Raw genomic sequence first — 17,021 nt, forward strand, 5'->3', positions numbered from 1 at the left:
GCGAGGGAGCGGGGGGGTGCCGGGCATGCTTCCCTGCCTCCCTCCCGCTGGCGGGAGGTGCATGGCTGGCTCGCTGCCTGCCTCTCCCCCCTCCAGCCCGCCCGGGCCGTGCCTAGCTCCCCCCTCGCTTCTCGGGCAGGCTGCGGAGGCGCTCGCGGTGAACTCGCCCGGCGAGGCGCCCGGGACCATAACACGGTAATCACGTGTGGGGAACCGCGAGCGGGGAGGAAAACAAAAGCCCCAGCCCGCGGGAGGAGGAGGAGGGGCGGGGGCTAGGGCAGCTCCCTGCTCGCAGCCCGCCTGGTTTTCCCTCCTCCCTGGGTGGGGGCGCTGGGGAGAGGCGGTGGAAGGTGGAGCCTGGGGTGGCGCCAAGCACATGGGCCCGCGGTGGTTACATAAGTGCGCCCAGGCTCCCAGGGTGAAGGGCTCTGGGGGGAGCGGAGGCGCAGAGGGGCTCGGAATGGCAGAGCGGCCGGGCCGGGGTAGCCAGCGTGTGGCTGGGTGAGGTGGCGGTGGTTGCTTAATCTGCGTGAAGTTCATTTCCACATCTTTAAGCTCCAGCAGTGGGTCGCAGCCTTTTCAGGAGTGCAGCCCTAACCACCCCCCCACCGCCAACCCAGTCCCGGACCCCCATCGAAGCCAATGTGCCCTTCTTGAAATGAGAGAAGGAAATCACAAGGTAAATTGTTTTGTATCAGAGAGGTAGCCTTGTTGCTGTGTATCTTCAAAAACAAGTCCTGTGGTGCCTTATAGACTAACAGATATTTTGGCTTGATCGATTGATCTGAAGAAGTGGGTCTGTCCCTTGAGAGCTCATCACCTAATAAATCATTTTGTTAGTCTTTAAAGTGCTACATTTCTGCTGGTTTGTTTTGACAGATATTTTGGAGCATAAGCTGTTGTGGCAGCGCTCGGACCCGCCACAGCCTGGGCACCTTCCTGCCCCCCCGCGAGGGGAGCAGCCAGGGAGCTGGAGGAGGAGGAGGAGGAGGATGCCTTTGCCAGCGTGCAGGTGCCGGCAGCCGCCTTTGTGGGCTCGGGGACCCCCTCTGTGGGGGGCAGCGGCAGCAGCAGGGTCCGCCTCAACTCCTTCACTCAGGGAATCCTGCCCGTTTCCTTCTCCAGGCTGACACAGCGAGTTCTTGCCCATGAAAACGTATGTTCCAAAATATCTTTTAGTCTACAAGGTGCCACAGGACTGCTTGTTTTTGTTGATTTTTTTTGGACAGCAATTAACAGCATCTTTGGAAGATATTTAATTTAAAAATAGTTGATTGCAACTTTGCAATTTATTTGAAATTTATTTTCTATTATCATTTTTTTGTCTCAGATCCCCTGCACATCCCTTGCGGAACCCCAGGGGACCATGGGAGCCACTGCTCTAACACATTCCTTCTCAGGACTTAGAACTTCACCAGCTTCTAGGATTGGGGTGCAGCCCACAGGTAGAGGAGTGCTATTAACTAGGGCTGTCAAGCTATTAAAAAAACAGTCGCAATCAGGAGATTAAAAAAAGTGGTGATTAATGGCAGTTTCAGTCACACTTCACAAAATGAAATAGCCATTTACATTTAGCACGGGACCATGTCTTTTGGCATGGGGGTCAAAGCATGAAGGGGTATATGAATGTGTAGTATATCTTGTCAGGTCATCTTGTCACCTTGCAACACCACCTACAACATTACCATATGCATGCCCTTCATACTTTTAGGTTAACATTGTAAATAAGTGGGAATCTTTATTTCCCATATATGTAAACACATGTATTTGTCTTATTGACTGGCTAAACAAGAAGGAGGACTGTGAACTCATAGGCTCTAAACTTTTACATTGTTTTTGTTTTGGATGCAGTTGTCCAAAAAAAAGTTCTACTATAGTAGGTTGCACTTTTGGAATAAAGAGATCACTCTACAGTACTTTATGAGTTGAATTGAAGAATCCTGTTTAGTTTTTTGCACTGCAAATGTTTGTAATCAAAACCAGTATAAAAATTGAGCACTATACACTTTGTGTTCTGTGTTGTAATTGAAATCAGTATATTTGAAAATGTAGGAGAACATCCAAAAATATTTGTAATCAATTTAAATTGGTATTCTTTTATTATTTGAGTGATTACAACTAAAATTAATCATAACTATTTTTAATCTAGTTAATTTGTTTGCATTAATCGCTTGAGTTAACGATTAACTTGGTCGTACAGGTGGGGAGGAGGCTCAGAGAGAACAGTATGTCTACATTGCATGCAGCCTGGGCTCTGACTCAGGATTTGGCACAAGCCCTTGCTGTCTACATACAGATCAGTCTGGCTTAGGCTAGCAAGCACACATGGCTTACAAGGACTGTGAGACAGAGCACAAGTCTACTCTCATTTTGCAGTGTGGAGGGAAGTCAAACGTCAGGCCCAAGTCAGAAGGTCTGTGTAGAATACAGTTACAGATACGTTAGCTGAACTGTGAGACTTAGATCCAGCAATGGTGACTCAAGTTTACAGAGTGATTAGTGATCCTCAAGCACAGGCTTGAAAACGCCTACTGCACAAACTAGAGTCCCATAGCATAGGCCTATGGTGACTTAATCTGAAGAAGTGGGTTTTACCCACGACAGCTCATTACTTAATAAATTTCTTAGTCTTTAAGATTGTACAGGACTGCTTGCTAATTGTCACATAAAGGATGTCAGTGGTATGACCAAATCTGAAACCCAAACCTTCTGGCTCCCACACTTCTGCTTAACCACAAACCATCCTCCCTCTGTTATCCCCTAAATGAGGATAATAATTATGAGGGGCCAGCTACTTTCAGAATTTTCTTGAAATATGAAAACAAAACATTTTTAAGCATTTTTTATAAAAGTTATCTACCACACAGGAAAGATGTGTGTATTATTTCTTTGGATTTATTGTCTTTTAGTTTGCCCCCACATGTAGAAATGTGAGTATTTTTTTTATACTAGTATCAGAGAGGTAGCCAAGTTAGTCTGTATCTTCAAAAACAGCAAGAAGTCCTGTGGCACCTTACAGACTAGGAGATATATCTGTATCAGATATATCTATATATAACAGATATATCTGTCTATCCAAAATATCTGTTAGCCTATAAGGTGTCACATGACTTCTTGTTGTCTTTCTATACTAATTATTATCTTCTATGGAATTTTATGTCTTCAAATTTTCCCTCTCTGCAGCAGGGACACTGAATCCCACCAACAGAATCCAGACACTCCCTGAATTACAAACATCTAATTTATAAACATCTGCACATACAAACAGAAGCTCACTGGCAGCCTCAAAAAGTACAGGTGATAGTGAACCATGTGAGTGCTGGCCAGAGGACTCTGGAGGAGCAGGGGATGGCCATGCAGCCAGTGGCTGGAGAGAATTAGTGCTTTTCCCTTCGCTGCTTCTCTCCTGTTGGCTGTGCAGCTGCCCCTCTGCTTCTCCGGAGTCATCTGGTCCATGTTCATGACGCTCACCACCTCCTGGTGAGCTGGGGCTGTGTGCAGGCCATGTGGGGGAAGCAGCTGAGCAATAGGGCTGGCTGCAGTAGCTGGTACAGAGGTTGTGGGAGGATGGGAAGCAGCCAGAGGATGCCCAGAAGACACCTTCAGAATCTCTGCCTACCTCCCCATCCCCCTCTAATTAAGCCTCCCTTTTCTCAAGCACCAACATTCAATATTAAATAAAGAGCTATTTTTTGCTCAATATTATTTGTTTTTCTGTTTTGTTTTCATTAGGCATCTGCAGGGTTTCAGCTGCACCATGGGAACCTAATCACCATTCATAACAGGGCCCAACAACAACTCCGAGGCAGAGTGCCGCAATATGTCTTTTTGACCTCTATGTACGGTCCAAGTGCTGGTGATATTTTTACAGTCACTAATAGTCCTACTTACAACAGCTTCATTAATAAATAAAGATGCAGAGCTTTACCCTTAGTGTGGCAGGCAGAGAGGGTTGGCCAGGGCAATACTTCACCCTTCTGCCAGATGCCTGCAAGCTGCACATGGGGTGGGCCAGCTCCTGCTGCTGTCCCAGCCCTGTACTCTGGCTCCAGCCCCACGCCCTGTGCTCTGGCAGGGGCTCCAGCCCTGACCCCACGCTGTGGCAGGGGCCCTGGTTCTGGCTCCACACTGCTGCGGGAGTCCTGTGCTCCAACGGAGGCCCCACAGCTGGGGTTCTGGGCTTGGTCCCGTGCCACAGCAGGGCTTCAGCCCTGTCCTTGAAGCTCCACGGCAGGGCTCCAGCTCCAGTACTGCACTGCAGCATGGGCTCTGGCCCCAGCCCAGTGATCCTACCCCCTCCCATTCTGCATGGAGGGGAGGGGCAGGGCTGGAGCCCCCACTGTGTGACACTGTAAATCGGCTTGTCTGCTGACAGTGACGTGTGCCAGGGGTTGCCGACTCCTGATTTATAACATTGTTTCTATGGGAAAGTGCATTTTGAGTTCCAAACAACTGACTTACAAACAAACTTTTGGACCACAATCTGTTCGTAAGTTGTGGGTTTTCTGTAGTGCTGTCTTGAACCTTATTTATCTCTGCCAACTCAGCCTGTTACAAGAGTTTTGTTTCTGGTGGTTAGTTTGTCTTAAGAAATGGCTGGATCTCACACACACATAGGGTGTGCAGTTGTCAGACAGCCATATTCCTAAGGCTGCATACGGAGGTATAACTAGTATAATGTGATCTGCATTAGTTTCCCTTTGCGTTTACTGGTGGTTAACATGTTATTTCCAATTGCAAACCATAGGCAGATATGAGAACAACAAGAAGTCCTGTGGCACCTTATAGACTAGCAGCTATTTTGGAGCATAAGCTTTCGTGGGCAAAGACCCGCTTCATCAGATGCATGAGTGGGGGGGTGGTTTCAGAGGGGTATTTAAAGAGTGGGGTCCCAGGAAGAAGGAGGGCCAGAGCTGACAAGGTCTATTCAGCCAGGTGGAAATGGCCCAGTATCAACAGTACTTATCAAAAGAGGAAAAAACAAGTCAGATCATACAGGGGGATGTGAGCCTTTGTCAGAGTCTAATGGGGAGCTATTAGCACCCAAAGCAGAGAAACTGCCTTTGTAAACTGCGAGCCACCCCAGTCTCTGTTTAATCCGTGGTTAATGGAGTCAAATTGCAAATAAACAAATCCTCACCAGCCACTACAAATCACAAACCAGCAACGAAGGGTCCTGTGGCACCTTATAGACTAACAGAAAAGTTTTGAGCATGAGCTTTTGTGAGCACAGACTCACTTCATCAGTCTGTGCTCACGAAAGCTCATGCTCAAAACTTTTCTGTTAGTCTATAAGGTGCCACAGGACCCTTCGTTGCAGATCCAGACTAACACGGCTACCCCTCCGATACAAATCACAAACCAGTGACTCTAGGCCTGGAATCAGCCCCTGCAACAGTACTCGCTGCCAACTCTGCTCACATATCTACACCAGTGACATCATCACAGGACCTAACACCAACTATGCCATCAGGGGCTCCTTTACCTGCACATCTACTAATATAATATATGCCATCATGTGCCAGCAATGCCCCACTGCAATTTACACTGGCCAAACTGGACAGTGTCTCCGTAAAAGAATAAATGGACATAAATCAGACGTCAGGAACGGTAATGTACAGAAGCCTGTGGGGGAACACTTCAATCTCCCTGGACACTCAGTGGCAGATTTAAAGGTGACAGTTCTGAAACAAAAAAAATGTAAAAAATCAAATGGAGAGAGAAATCTCTAAGCTGCAATTTATTTGCAAATTTGACTCCATTAACCATGGATTAAACAGAGACTGGGGTGGCTCGCAGCTTACAAAGGCAGATTCTCTGCTTTGAGTGTGAATAGCTCCCCATTAGACTCTGACAAAGGCTCACATCCCCCTGTCTGATCTGACTCGTTTTTTCCTCTTTTGATAAGTACTGTTGATACTGGGCCATTTCCACCTGGCTGAATAGACCTTGTCAGCTCTGGCCCTCCCTCTTCCTGGGACCCCACTCTTTAAATACCCCTCTGAAACCACCCCCCCACTGATGCATCTGATGAAGCAGGTCTTTGCCCACGAAAGCTTATGCTCCAAAATATCTGTTCGTCTATAAGGTGCCATAAGACTTCTTGTTGTTCTCGAAGCTACAGACTAACACGGCTACCTCTCTGATAAATGGGCAGATATGAGAGTCTTCTGCTTTACAATTTTATCAATATTTTCTAATATGATTAGTAACATATGCAGAACAAAGAAGTTAAACTTGGTGTATGAGAGAGGCTCCTGGGCTCCAGTCTCCATTCTGTGTAAAATTGGAGTTTTGAACACCCAAACAATTCAGGATTGGGCTCCTTGACGAGACAGGGAGTCAGTCTGGGCTTCATTTACTCCTCTTTTGACGTAAAATCAAAGATGGTGACAATGTCAAGGATGAGAGACAGCAGAAACCTCTACACATACAGTTGCCTGAACAATTTTGCAATGGATGGCTGTCTGGAAGGCTGTTAATATAGGGTACCCCAGCACCAGAGCTCAGGATGATGAACCCAGGTGCTTGTCTACATCAGGGAAATTTGCACCTGGACAAATGTAGCTATGGTTGCACAAATTTCCCTAATCTACTCCAGCCTAAGGGAAATTACATTGGTGAAAGCATCATTTTGCATGGGTTTTAGGGTGGCTGCGGTAAGGGGTTGCCTCAGAATAGCTATGCCAATGCAATAATACTGGTGTAAATGTTGCTAACGTAGAGAAAGGGCCTGTCTATGTTAAGTAATCTCCCTGTACAGGCCTGCCTTCAACAGTGCCTGCAGGATGACCTAATATTTCTCCAATTGCATACATTTAAGAAAGCAGCATAAAACAAAGGACAGTTTAGTCCTTTTCAGATGGATATGATACTTTTAATTAAGACTATGGCACCATGTTATTGACATGATGGGTGTGTTAGGAATACTTAAGTATCAAGCACACTATATTAGCTGCAAATTAATATCTAAAGTGTTTGCATTCATATCTAAAGGATTGCTGAGTGTGTTCCCCTTAGGGTTATAAATAAATAAGGAAGCAATCATGCATAGTATAAATTATGTCCATTCAGTTCATGGCCTGACTCAGTACATCAGACTTGTTGCATGATGCCTGTCCTGTTTGCCAGAATCTGACCTGAGACAGATAAACAAACGGAGTTCGCTGTGTGAAACTTGAAAGCTTTGTCCTTCATGTAATATTATCCTGCAATCAACAAGGTTATTGGTATAGATGGGTTGAGAAATTTTCCACTATAAAGCTGCAGAGAAAATATTGATGAAAAATAGAAAAAAGAGGTCTTTGTAAGTCTGCATAATAACAGAGAGGTAGCCGTGTTAGTCTGTTCTCCAAAAAACATTTCTGCTGCTTTGCTTTGTTGTAATTCTTCATGACATTCTCACTCCTTCCCCTTGTCTTTGTGTGTGTGTGTGTGTGTGTGTGTCAGAGTGGGGAAAACTGCAAATATTTGGCTACGTCTACACGTGCTCCAAACTTCGAAATGGCCATGCAAATGGCCATTTCGAAGTTTACTAATGAAGCGCTGAAATGCATATTCAGCGCTTCATTAGCATGCGGGCGGCAGCAGCGCTTCGAAATTGATGCGCCTTGCCGCCACGCGGCGCGTCCAGACGGGGCTCCTTTTCGAAAGGGCCCCGCCTATTTTGAAGTCCCCTTGTTCCCATGAGCTCATGGGAATAAGGGGACTTCGAAGTAGGTGGCTTCCTTTCGAAAAGGAGCCCCGTCTGGACGCACTGCGCGGCGGCAAGGCGTGTCAATTTCGAAGCGCTGCTGCCGCCCGCATGCTAATGAAGCACTGAATATGCATTTCAGCGCTTCATTAGTAAACTTCGAAATGGCCATTTGCATGGCCATTTCGAAGTTTGGGGCACGTGTAGACACGGCCATTTGAGTGAAAAACAAGGGAGTGGGGAGAAAGTCTGATAACTTTTGTGACTATTTTTCTCTCTTAATTTTTCAGCCAACCAGCTCCGCTTACCTGAAACACAGTGTTGATAACCAAGGCCAACGGCTGATGCACGTGGTAAGATGGCGACAAGTGGCATGCTTAAGAGGCTGCTGTGTGTACAGGGCCTGTCTGAATACAGTGAAAACCCTGAGTACAGCTGGAGGAGACAGTAGCAGCCATGTGCATGTGTGCAGAGAACCTGAAATGTGATGGCTCAGTTAGTTCAATATAAAAGGGTAGGGTGTTTTAGAGATACTGCTAGCCAAACACGAAGCTCAGGTAAATTGTGTGGACCTAGTCTGAAAAGTGACCATATCAAACTGGCACCTTCTGAAGTGCAGTGTTAACTGCAATATAGATAAATTCAAATAACTCCTGCCAAATTAGCTGTGTAACACCTGAGCTATACAAATGGTGGTGTTGAATGGACCAAAAACTGCCATCACCTATCAGTTAAGCATTTTTATGTGTGGATGAGACTCAAGTGGGGGGCAACCCCCAAGTGATAAATCATAAAGTTAACCCTGCAGTGAAGACAAGCCTGAAGTCAACAATCATGTCACCAATCTGCTTCCTTTATGCACTCAGCATAATATTTGATGTGTTTAATGTAAAAAATAAGGCCAGGTCACGGTAAGGTTTTTAAAATAGCTATGTCAGTGGGGTTTGAAAAAAACATGCCTCTTGTCAACATACCCAGCAAAATCCCCAGCATAGACTCTGCTGGCATAACTAGTGTCATTTGAAAGAAAAGCTTCCATTTGCATAAGCTACATCTAGGCTGGGGGGGCTGCTGGTATAATTCCACCAGCAGAGCATTTGTAATATAGACAAGGCTTGAGACCTACGCAGCTACCACAGCTAAAAAAAAAAAGGTGAAGTGGATTCTGTTCTCTTTGTGCAATAGCATCAGAATTGTTCACTAAATTACAGTGACAGGACCAGTCAGATAGTAAAATTAATAATGGGGTTGTGCAGATGTCAGTGAAGGAGCAGTGTGATGAGAATACTTCTGCATGGGTGCAACTGAAAGAATAACTGATTATTATTGGTGATCTCCTATAAGAGAATGTACCCGGCTTTTAGAGCCCAGAGTGAGTTGGCAGTTTGACTAAAGTTCTTTTGAGTACACTTGAAATATAAGTGCTTTCAGAGACAGTAAATGTCTGTTTTTCTAAAATCACTTTCCAGTGCACAACTGAACTTTAAAAGAAGCAGAATAATAGTAGTGAAGGTAGTCTTGGAAAATTGCATATAAAATCTTGATGATCAGGAAAATGATCTGGGATGAAAGTGTAGAAAAACTTAAAACATAATCCCAGAAATATGTAGTAGTAACTAAGAAAGAAAACTAAAGACTGAAATGCATATTTAGTCCCCAGAGCAAAAAATGCTGAAGTCCAGGTTAAACGTATTTAAAAATTACCTGATTCTCAGAAGTGCTGAGCTGTTCCTGCTGCTCATATTAACATCATACCTTCTAAACATTGAGTGATTACATTTCGGTGGGTATTTTTGTCTTGCTTGGTTAAATGTAAAGTCTTGGTGCTAATAGCAGGAGTGTTGAGAGCAAGACATGGGAAGTCATTCTTCTGCTCTACTCAGCACTCATTAGGCCTCAGCTGGAGTATTGTGTCCAGTTCTGGGCACCACATTTCAAGAAAGATATGGAGAAATTGGAGAAGATCTAGAGAAGAGCAACAGGAATGATTAAAGGTCTAGAGAACATGAGCGATGAGTGAAGACTGAAAGAACTGGGCTTGTTTAGTTTAAAAAAGAGAAGCTTAGAGGGGACATGATATCGGTTTTCAAGTACCTAAAAGAGGGTTATAAGGAAGAGGGAGAAAAATTGTTCTCCTTGGCCTCTGATGATAGGACAAGAAGCGATGGGATTAAACTGCAGCATGGAAGGTTTAGGTTGGACATTAGGAAAATCTTCCTAACTGTCAGGGTGGTTAAACACTGGAATAAATTGCGTAGGGGAGTTGTGAAGTCTCCATCGCTGGAGATATTTAAGAGCAGGTTAGCTAGACGCCTATTGGGGATGGTCTAGATGGTGCTTGGTCCTGCCATGAGTGCAGGGGACTGGACTCAATGACCTCTCAAAAGTCCCTTCCAGTCTGGTGTTCTATGATTCTATGACCTACTGTCACCACATTTGACAGGCTGTTAGATAAAAATCTGCAGCTACATATTTTCTTCTGGTCTTTTTTTTTTATCAAGAAAGAGACTTAGCTCTTATATAATTTAAGTGTGTACAAAGATTAGCTAATATAGCTTCATCGGGGTTGGGGGGGTGACAGCATATACAGGCTAATGGGCATGGTGGAGGTGGCCCAGCTCTGTATTCCCGGAAGGGGTGGGGTCTTGGGCAGAAGGGTGGGGTTGGGTGCAGCCAGCCCCCACCTTCAGAGCCACACAGAGCATGCCGTGTGGCCCTCCAGTGGCAATTTAAAGGGCCTGGGGCTCCAGCCACCACTGCTGCTGTCACGATAACTGCAGCAGTGGCCAGAGCCCTGGGCCTCTTTGAATAGCTGGGTGCCAGGGGAACTATCCCTTTAGTCACTTGCCCCTGTCCACTGACCTTGAGCTTCACAACCTAATGATGTGTAAAGTTAGTAAGTAATACAGGGTGCTTCCCATCTGGCTCCATGCATCAAATCTCAGTTTATCTGGGATGGGAACAGGGGAGAAGGTATTTCCTAAAGGCATTTGTCACCCGTATTCATGACCCCTGTAGAACAATCTTTATGGATTTACTACAGCTCTTGGGCTCGGTGCTCTGAAGTGACCATAGTTGGTTACCATGCTGACATTTCCCAAACTTGACATCTTTGGAACTTGTGCCAGGTAAAGTAATATCTAGTTTCCACTTCCATGCCATGGGGCTAAAGAGGGAGGTATCGGGGCAACATTGATCAACTGGCAGTATGGCTGTGCTGGCAAGACACCACAGGCACCTGGGAGAAAATACAGAGGCCCTTGGCTTCAGTGGGGATGATGCTGTGTATCTGACATTAGATGGGAAGAAGGGGAAGAAGTTGAACATGCTATTCATGGGGACAGGGTGAAACATGCTACAGACAGACATGCATTGACACGCCTTTACACAAAGTGTATGTCTACACTAAAGGGTTTTGTTGACAAAACCCACAGAGCGTCCGCACTAAAAATGCGTTCTGTTGACATATTTTCAAGAGAGCTTGGCACTTTCTGTCTCTCTCCCATGAGGCAGAACACCTTTCTTGACCGAATCTGTCAATAAAAAAGCTGTGTGGGGGGGCCGTCTGTCAACAGATGGGTCTTCTGGGTCTTGGGGCAGCCCCGTCTGCTATGCTTCTGGTCAGCTGTTCTGTCAGAAGAGGGACGGACACTCTGACCACTCTCTGTCAACAGAGTAGATCACTTTTTCGATCCACTTTTGTGTGTGGACTCACTCTGTCAACAGAAGTTTTGTTGGTTCTGTTAACGGATCACTGTAGTGTAGACATAGCCAAAGTGTGCAGCCTTGTGGAAATCCCGAGAACTTTGTAGAATTTCCTATCTCCTCCTATATGTTAGTTGCGACACTGCACCCCACGTTCTTTACAGTGATATTATTATGACATGATTATGACATAATTATAATTAGAGCTTTGCATGGATAGAAAATTTGCATCTCCAGCTGCATCTGTAGCTATAAATATGAACTGTGGATATCTGCATTGACATCTGCAGATGCAGACACCCACAGATGTAAAATTGGTAGTCACAAATTTGCAGGATTCTAGGACTACATTTGTATTCACATCCACGTTCATATCCACAAAAATGAGCCATGGATTGTCTATAGATGTGGATACCTGTGAATATAGAGTGTATGTTTGCAGATTTGCAGGGCTCTAATTATAATGTATTTTATACAAGTGTAAGGAATGTGCCAGCAGGAGTTCAATACTGCTGAAGGATTTGGGGAATGTGTCCTTCAGAGATCATTTGCATGAAAATGTAAAGGTGTGCATATGTAATGCCTTGTAAACAAAGCCTGATGGGAGCAGGTGAAGCAAAGACGTTTGTCTATTGTAAACAACATGTTGTTGTAAAGTCACAATTTATGCTATTACCCAGTATAAATCTCACCAGTGCTTGAAGTTTTTGTAGGGGTACAGGACAGTCATCACTACTGTGTAAGATATGGATTGCAGAGGGCTCCTTCCCTTTAAGCATTGTAAGAGGGAGAAAGAGGGGAGGGATAGAGTTTGAGCCAGCTGGCTGGAAGCCCTGTGGCTACACAGTTCTGAGACTGGTTTGACTAGTTCTTCTCCCCTCCCCTGCCCTGTTCAAAGGTAGACCTAAAGATAGGCCTATAATTATTCTGTGAGAATCCACCTTGGGGAATATTGAGATGCTGTGGCTAGGCCCAGAGCTCAATGCCACTATGAGCTGAAATCACTGGTAGCTGAAGCTATGGAGAGCTGGAATCACAGGGATTTGCCTACAGCAGAACCCACAAGACAGCAGTGGGCAACTAGTGGATGGCTGGAAGGCATGACCGGCGGCCGGCTGCTAGACGGAGCAGCAGGCAGCCAGCAGGTGTGACCAGCAGATGGCCAATAAGAGAAGCAGCGGGTGGCCGGCAGGCACAACTGGGGATGGCCAGTAAGAGAAGCAGCGAGTGGCTGGCAGGCACAACCGGGGATAGCCAGTAAGAGAAGCAGCGGGCAGCTGGCAGGCACAACCGGGGATGGCCAGTAAGAGAAGCAGTGGGCGGCTGGCAGGCACAACTGGCGGTTGGTCTGTGGGGCAGCTGGTAGGGGCAAGTGGAACGCTTGACCAGCATAAAGGTGGCATTGCCTCAGGTTCAAAGAAGGAATGTATCAGGGTGATGTGTCAGAGCCTGCATGGACTGGACCGAGTTGTAAGTGGGGCATTTGAACTGGGGGTACGGAGAAAGTTTGGGTGTGTGGATTGGCTGTTTACGGTATTGGACTGGTGAGCCTGAGAGGCCAAGGACATTGCTCAATGCATTTGCGCTGGGTCAGTTACCTGAGGGTTGGTTGTGAACTCTGGGTGCGGTATTTTCCCAAGGTAATGCCATATGACTTTTCTGCCTCTTTTGTTAAAACTCCTTTTCTACACTCAGACTCTGTGCTTGCGCGTGGGGAAGCATTGCCTCTCTGAGGCGCCCAGGGGTGTGTGAATTCCCAGGCTACTGGATGAGCGCTTGTGCTGGTTCTATGTGAGATGGATGAAAAGGAACCCCTAGATTTTGAACCAGCCCTGGTTGCTGCCGACTCCTTCCGGCAGAGGTGTTACACGAGATAAGCCATGTGATATGTAATTGCAAAAATTATGATTTGCTGAATGTGATTATTCTATTTGGATACATGTATCATTTTTGAATGGGAAGTTATTAATATTGATTATGTATTTGTTCTTCAAATATAGTTACGTGCACATAACAACCATTAGACAGGATATTTTCACTCTAGATAGTGTATGGGAAAGAGCCTGTTCAGTGCAATAGTCCATTAGGAAAAAAAAAAAAACAATAGGCTTCAGGGGAAGCTTATTCCCTGCTTGGGGAGTCTTCCTGAGAATGCTGCAGAGCGCCTCCAAATAGGGCCTGCTATGAGTCTCCAGGCACATGTGATAAGGCCACATGTCTCTGGACTCCATCTTGGGATGTTAGTATTTTTCCATAGACTGATCTGGGAACCTAGTTTGAAACTAAGGGTTTCTGCCATATGCTAAAGCAATCTAAGGCAGGGAATTACATCATCTGAGGTTCCTTCCTCCTGACTCAAGAAGATTCTTAGAAACACCTGAAGAACAAAGACTGAATTGAGGGAAGGACTAGGCCTAGGCCAACAGGATATTTAACTTGTAAATGAAACACCTGGGCATTCCAAGCTGTAAAGCATGTGCAGCTTTCCCTTTAAGAATCTGCAGCCTGCTTGTCTATCATAACTTAGGGTGAGAATTTGCCAGGCCAGCCAATGGGAGAGGAGAGGGAAGAAAGGGGACAGTTGCCCCGGACCCAGCATTTCAAAGGGCCCCAGAGCCCCAGTCATCATCACTGCTGAATTAGCAGTGACAGCTGGAGCTCCAGGTCCCTTTGAAATGCCACTGAGTGCTCTGCTGCCAATCTCCATGCAGCTCTGAGGGAGTGTGGGAGGCACCAGGGCTGACTGCTCTAAGCCCAGCCCCTTCTGCCCTTGACACCACCCCTCCATGGCCAGGGAGCTGGACCCCCCACTTCCCACCTTGGCCATGGGCCCACAGTGACTCTTGGCACCACTGGAATCTGCTAATTCATATCCAATTTATTTAGTATATTAAGATTAGTTTGCATTTTTGTTTATCTGCTTTGATCTGTTAGTTATCACTTCTAATCACAGACAATCCAGGAAGTTTTTGGAGACTACTGGGGATAACTTCTTGGTACAAGTGCTGAAGGAACCGACCAGGGGCCGTGCGCATCTTGACCTGTTGCTCACAAACAGGGAAGAACTAGTAGAAGAAATAGAAGTGGGAGGGAACCTGGGCTGCAGCAACCATGAAATCGTAGATTTCAGGATCCGTACGAAAGGAAGAAGGGTGAGCAGTAACATACAGACCTTTGATTTCAGAAGAGCAGACTTTGACTCCCTAAGAGACCGGATGAGCAGGATCCCTTGGGAAATGAAGAAGGGGAAAAGAGTTGAAGAGAACTGGAAGTATTTTAAAGAAGTCTTACTGAAGGCACAGGAACAAACAATCTCGCTGCGTAGTGAGAAATGCAAAAATGGTATGCAACCAGCTTGGCTTAACAGGGAAATCCTTAGTCATCTTAAATTCAAAAAGGATGCATACAAGAAATGGAAATGTGGACAGTTGACTAAGGAGGAGTTTAAACATACGGCTGGAGAATGCCAGGCAGTAATCAGGAAAGCGAAAGCACAATTGGAACTGCAGCTGGCAAGGGATGTGAAGAGTAACAAGAAGGGTTTCTACAGGCATGTGAACGATAAACGGGTTATCAGAGAAGGTGTGGGGCCATTACTGGATGAGGGAGGTAACCTAGTGCCAGATGATGCAGGAAAAGCTGAAGTGCTCAATGCTTTTTTTGCCTCAGTCTTCATGGACAAAGTCAACTTCCAAATGATGGTCCTAGATGATGCAGTATGGGAAGGTGGAGGGCAGCCATCTGTGGGGAAGGAACAAGTTCTGAGCTATCTAGAAAAACTAGATGTGCGCAAGTCCATGGGTCTGGATTTAATGCACCCCAGGGTACTGAGGAAATTGGCAGAGGTCATTGCTGAACCTTTGGCTATTATCCTTGAAGACTCTTGGAAATCGGGGGAGATACCGGATGACTGGAAGAAGGCAAGTGTAGTGCCCATCTTTAAAAAAGGAAAGAAGGACAATCCAGGGAACTATAGACCCGTCAGCCTTACCTCAACCCCTGGGAAAATAATGGAGGGAATCCTCAAGGAATCCATTTTGAAGCACTTGGAAGAGGGGAAAGTGATCAAAAGTAGCCAACATGGATTCACCAGGGGCAAGTCCTGCCTGACCAATCTGATTAGCTTCTATGACGAGGTAACAAGCTCTGTGGACATGGAGAAGTCAGTGGATGTGATATACCTTGACTTCAGCAAGGCTTTTGATACGGTCTCCCACAACATTCTTGTCCATAAGTTAAGGAAATAGGGATTGGATCCGTGGACTATAAGATGGATAGAAAGCTGGCTTGATGGTTGGGCCCAATGGGTAGTGGTCAGTGGCTCAGTATCTGGATGGCGGTCTGTTTCAAGCGGAGTGCTGCAAGGCTCAGTTCTGGGGCCGGTGTTATTCAACATCTTTATTAATGACCTGGATGAGGGACTAGGTTGCACCCTCAGCAAGTTTGCAGATGACACAAAACTAGGGGGAGAGGTAGATACGTTGGAGGGTAGAGAGAGAATCCAGAGGGACCTGGATAAATTGGAGGACTGGGCCAAAAGAAATCTGATGCGGTTCAATAAGGAGAAGTGTAGAGTCGTGCACCTGGGGCGGAAGAATCCCAGACATTGTCACAGGCTGGGGACCGACTGGCTCAGCAGCAGGACGATGGACAGGGACCTAGGGGTTATGGTGGATGAAAGGCTGGATATGAGTAAACAGTGTGCCCTTGTAGCCAAGAAAGCTAACGGCATACTGGGGTGGATTAGGAGGAGCATTTTGAGCAGATCTAGAGAAGTAGTTATTCCTCTTTATTCGGCACTGGTGAGGCCACATCTGGAATATTGTGTCCAGTTTTGGGCCCCCCAGTGTAGAAAGGATGTGGATTTGCTGGAGCAGGTTCAGCGAAGGGCAACAAAAATGATTAAGGGTCTGGAGCACAAGACCTATGAGGATAGGCTGAGGGATTTGGGCTTGTTTAGTTTACAGAAGAGAAGACTTAGAGGTGATTTAATAGCAGCCTTCAACTTCCTGAAGGGGAGCTCTAAAAAGGAGGGTGAGACACTGTTCTCAGTGGTGTCAGGTGGCAGAACAAGGACTAACGGTCAGAAGTTGAAGAGGGAAAGGGGTAGGTTAGATATTAGGAAGAACTTCTTCACCAGGCAGGTGGTGAAGCATTGGAATGCGTTGCCTAGAGAGGTGGTGGATTCTCCATCCCTTGAGGTTTGTAAGTCCCGGCTGGACAAGGTCCTGGCTGGGGTGACTTAGTGGGGGTTGAGCCTGCTTGAAGCAGGGGGCTGGACTAGATGACCTCCTGAGGTCCCTTCCAGCCCTGTGATTCTGTGATTCTAATAACTCAAAATCTTTTGCAATACATTTAGTTTTACTTTATCTAAACGAGTGCTTGCAGTGAAGTGTATGGGAATCTTAGCAGAGAGGCAAAAGGCTGCTACATATGCCTCTCCACACGGGAGGTGGAGGATGTGAATTTTATAAGCTTACACTGTCGTGTTCCCTGTGTGGTGCATGATGGTGTAATTTTGGGGTTATGCTTAAGAGGAGGTGCGTGCCTGGTAGTTGCCCTGAGCTGTAGCCTTCCAGTGCAGGAGCTGATCAAACAGCCTGAATGTAACTACAGCTGGGTG

The 17,021-nt window shown here is 46.1% G+C and overlaps 2 protein-coding genes across 29 annotated transcripts in view; one reads left to right on the forward strand and one right to left on the reverse strand.

Annotated features, from left to right (window-relative positions):
- CABLES1 (Cdk5 and Abl enzyme substrate 1) overlaps nucleotides 1–17,021 on the reverse strand; it is a 125,429-nt gene that overhangs the window by 101,679 nt on the left and 6,729 nt on the right. The window lies entirely within an intron of this gene.
- LOC142009367 (uncharacterized) overlaps nucleotides 1–17,021 on the forward strand; it is a 64,705-nt gene that overhangs the window by 334 nt on the left and 47,350 nt on the right. For 7 of the 27 annotated variants that reach the window (XR_012644442.1, XM_074987302.1, XM_074987309.1 and 4 more), the window contains exons 1-5: nucleotides 70–195; nucleotides 556–679; nucleotides 880–1,445; nucleotides 3,733–3,839; nucleotides 7,984–8,046. Coding sequence is in view for 4 of the 27 variants with exons in the window: in XM_074987328.1 (XP_074843429.1) it covers nucleotides 26–195; nucleotides 556–679; nucleotides 1,331–1,445; nucleotides 7,984–8,018 (444 nt within the window). In the remaining 23 variants the exon portion in view is untranslated. Of the gene's footprint in view, nucleotides 1–25; nucleotides 196–216; nucleotides 680–879; nucleotides 1,446–3,732; nucleotides 3,840–7,983; nucleotides 8,047–8,572; nucleotides 8,605–17,021 lie in introns of those variants that run through there. The other 20 variants (XR_012644440.1, XR_012644441.1, XM_074987328.1 and 17 more) reach the window with 15 other exon arrangements.

The sequence above is a fragment of the Carettochelys insculpta genome, chromosome 2 (genome assembly GCF_033958435.1).
Source record: "Carettochelys insculpta isolate YL-2023 chromosome 2, ASM3395843v1, whole genome shotgun sequence".
NCBI lineage: Eukaryota > Metazoa > Chordata > Testudines > Carettochelyidae > Carettochelys > Carettochelys insculpta.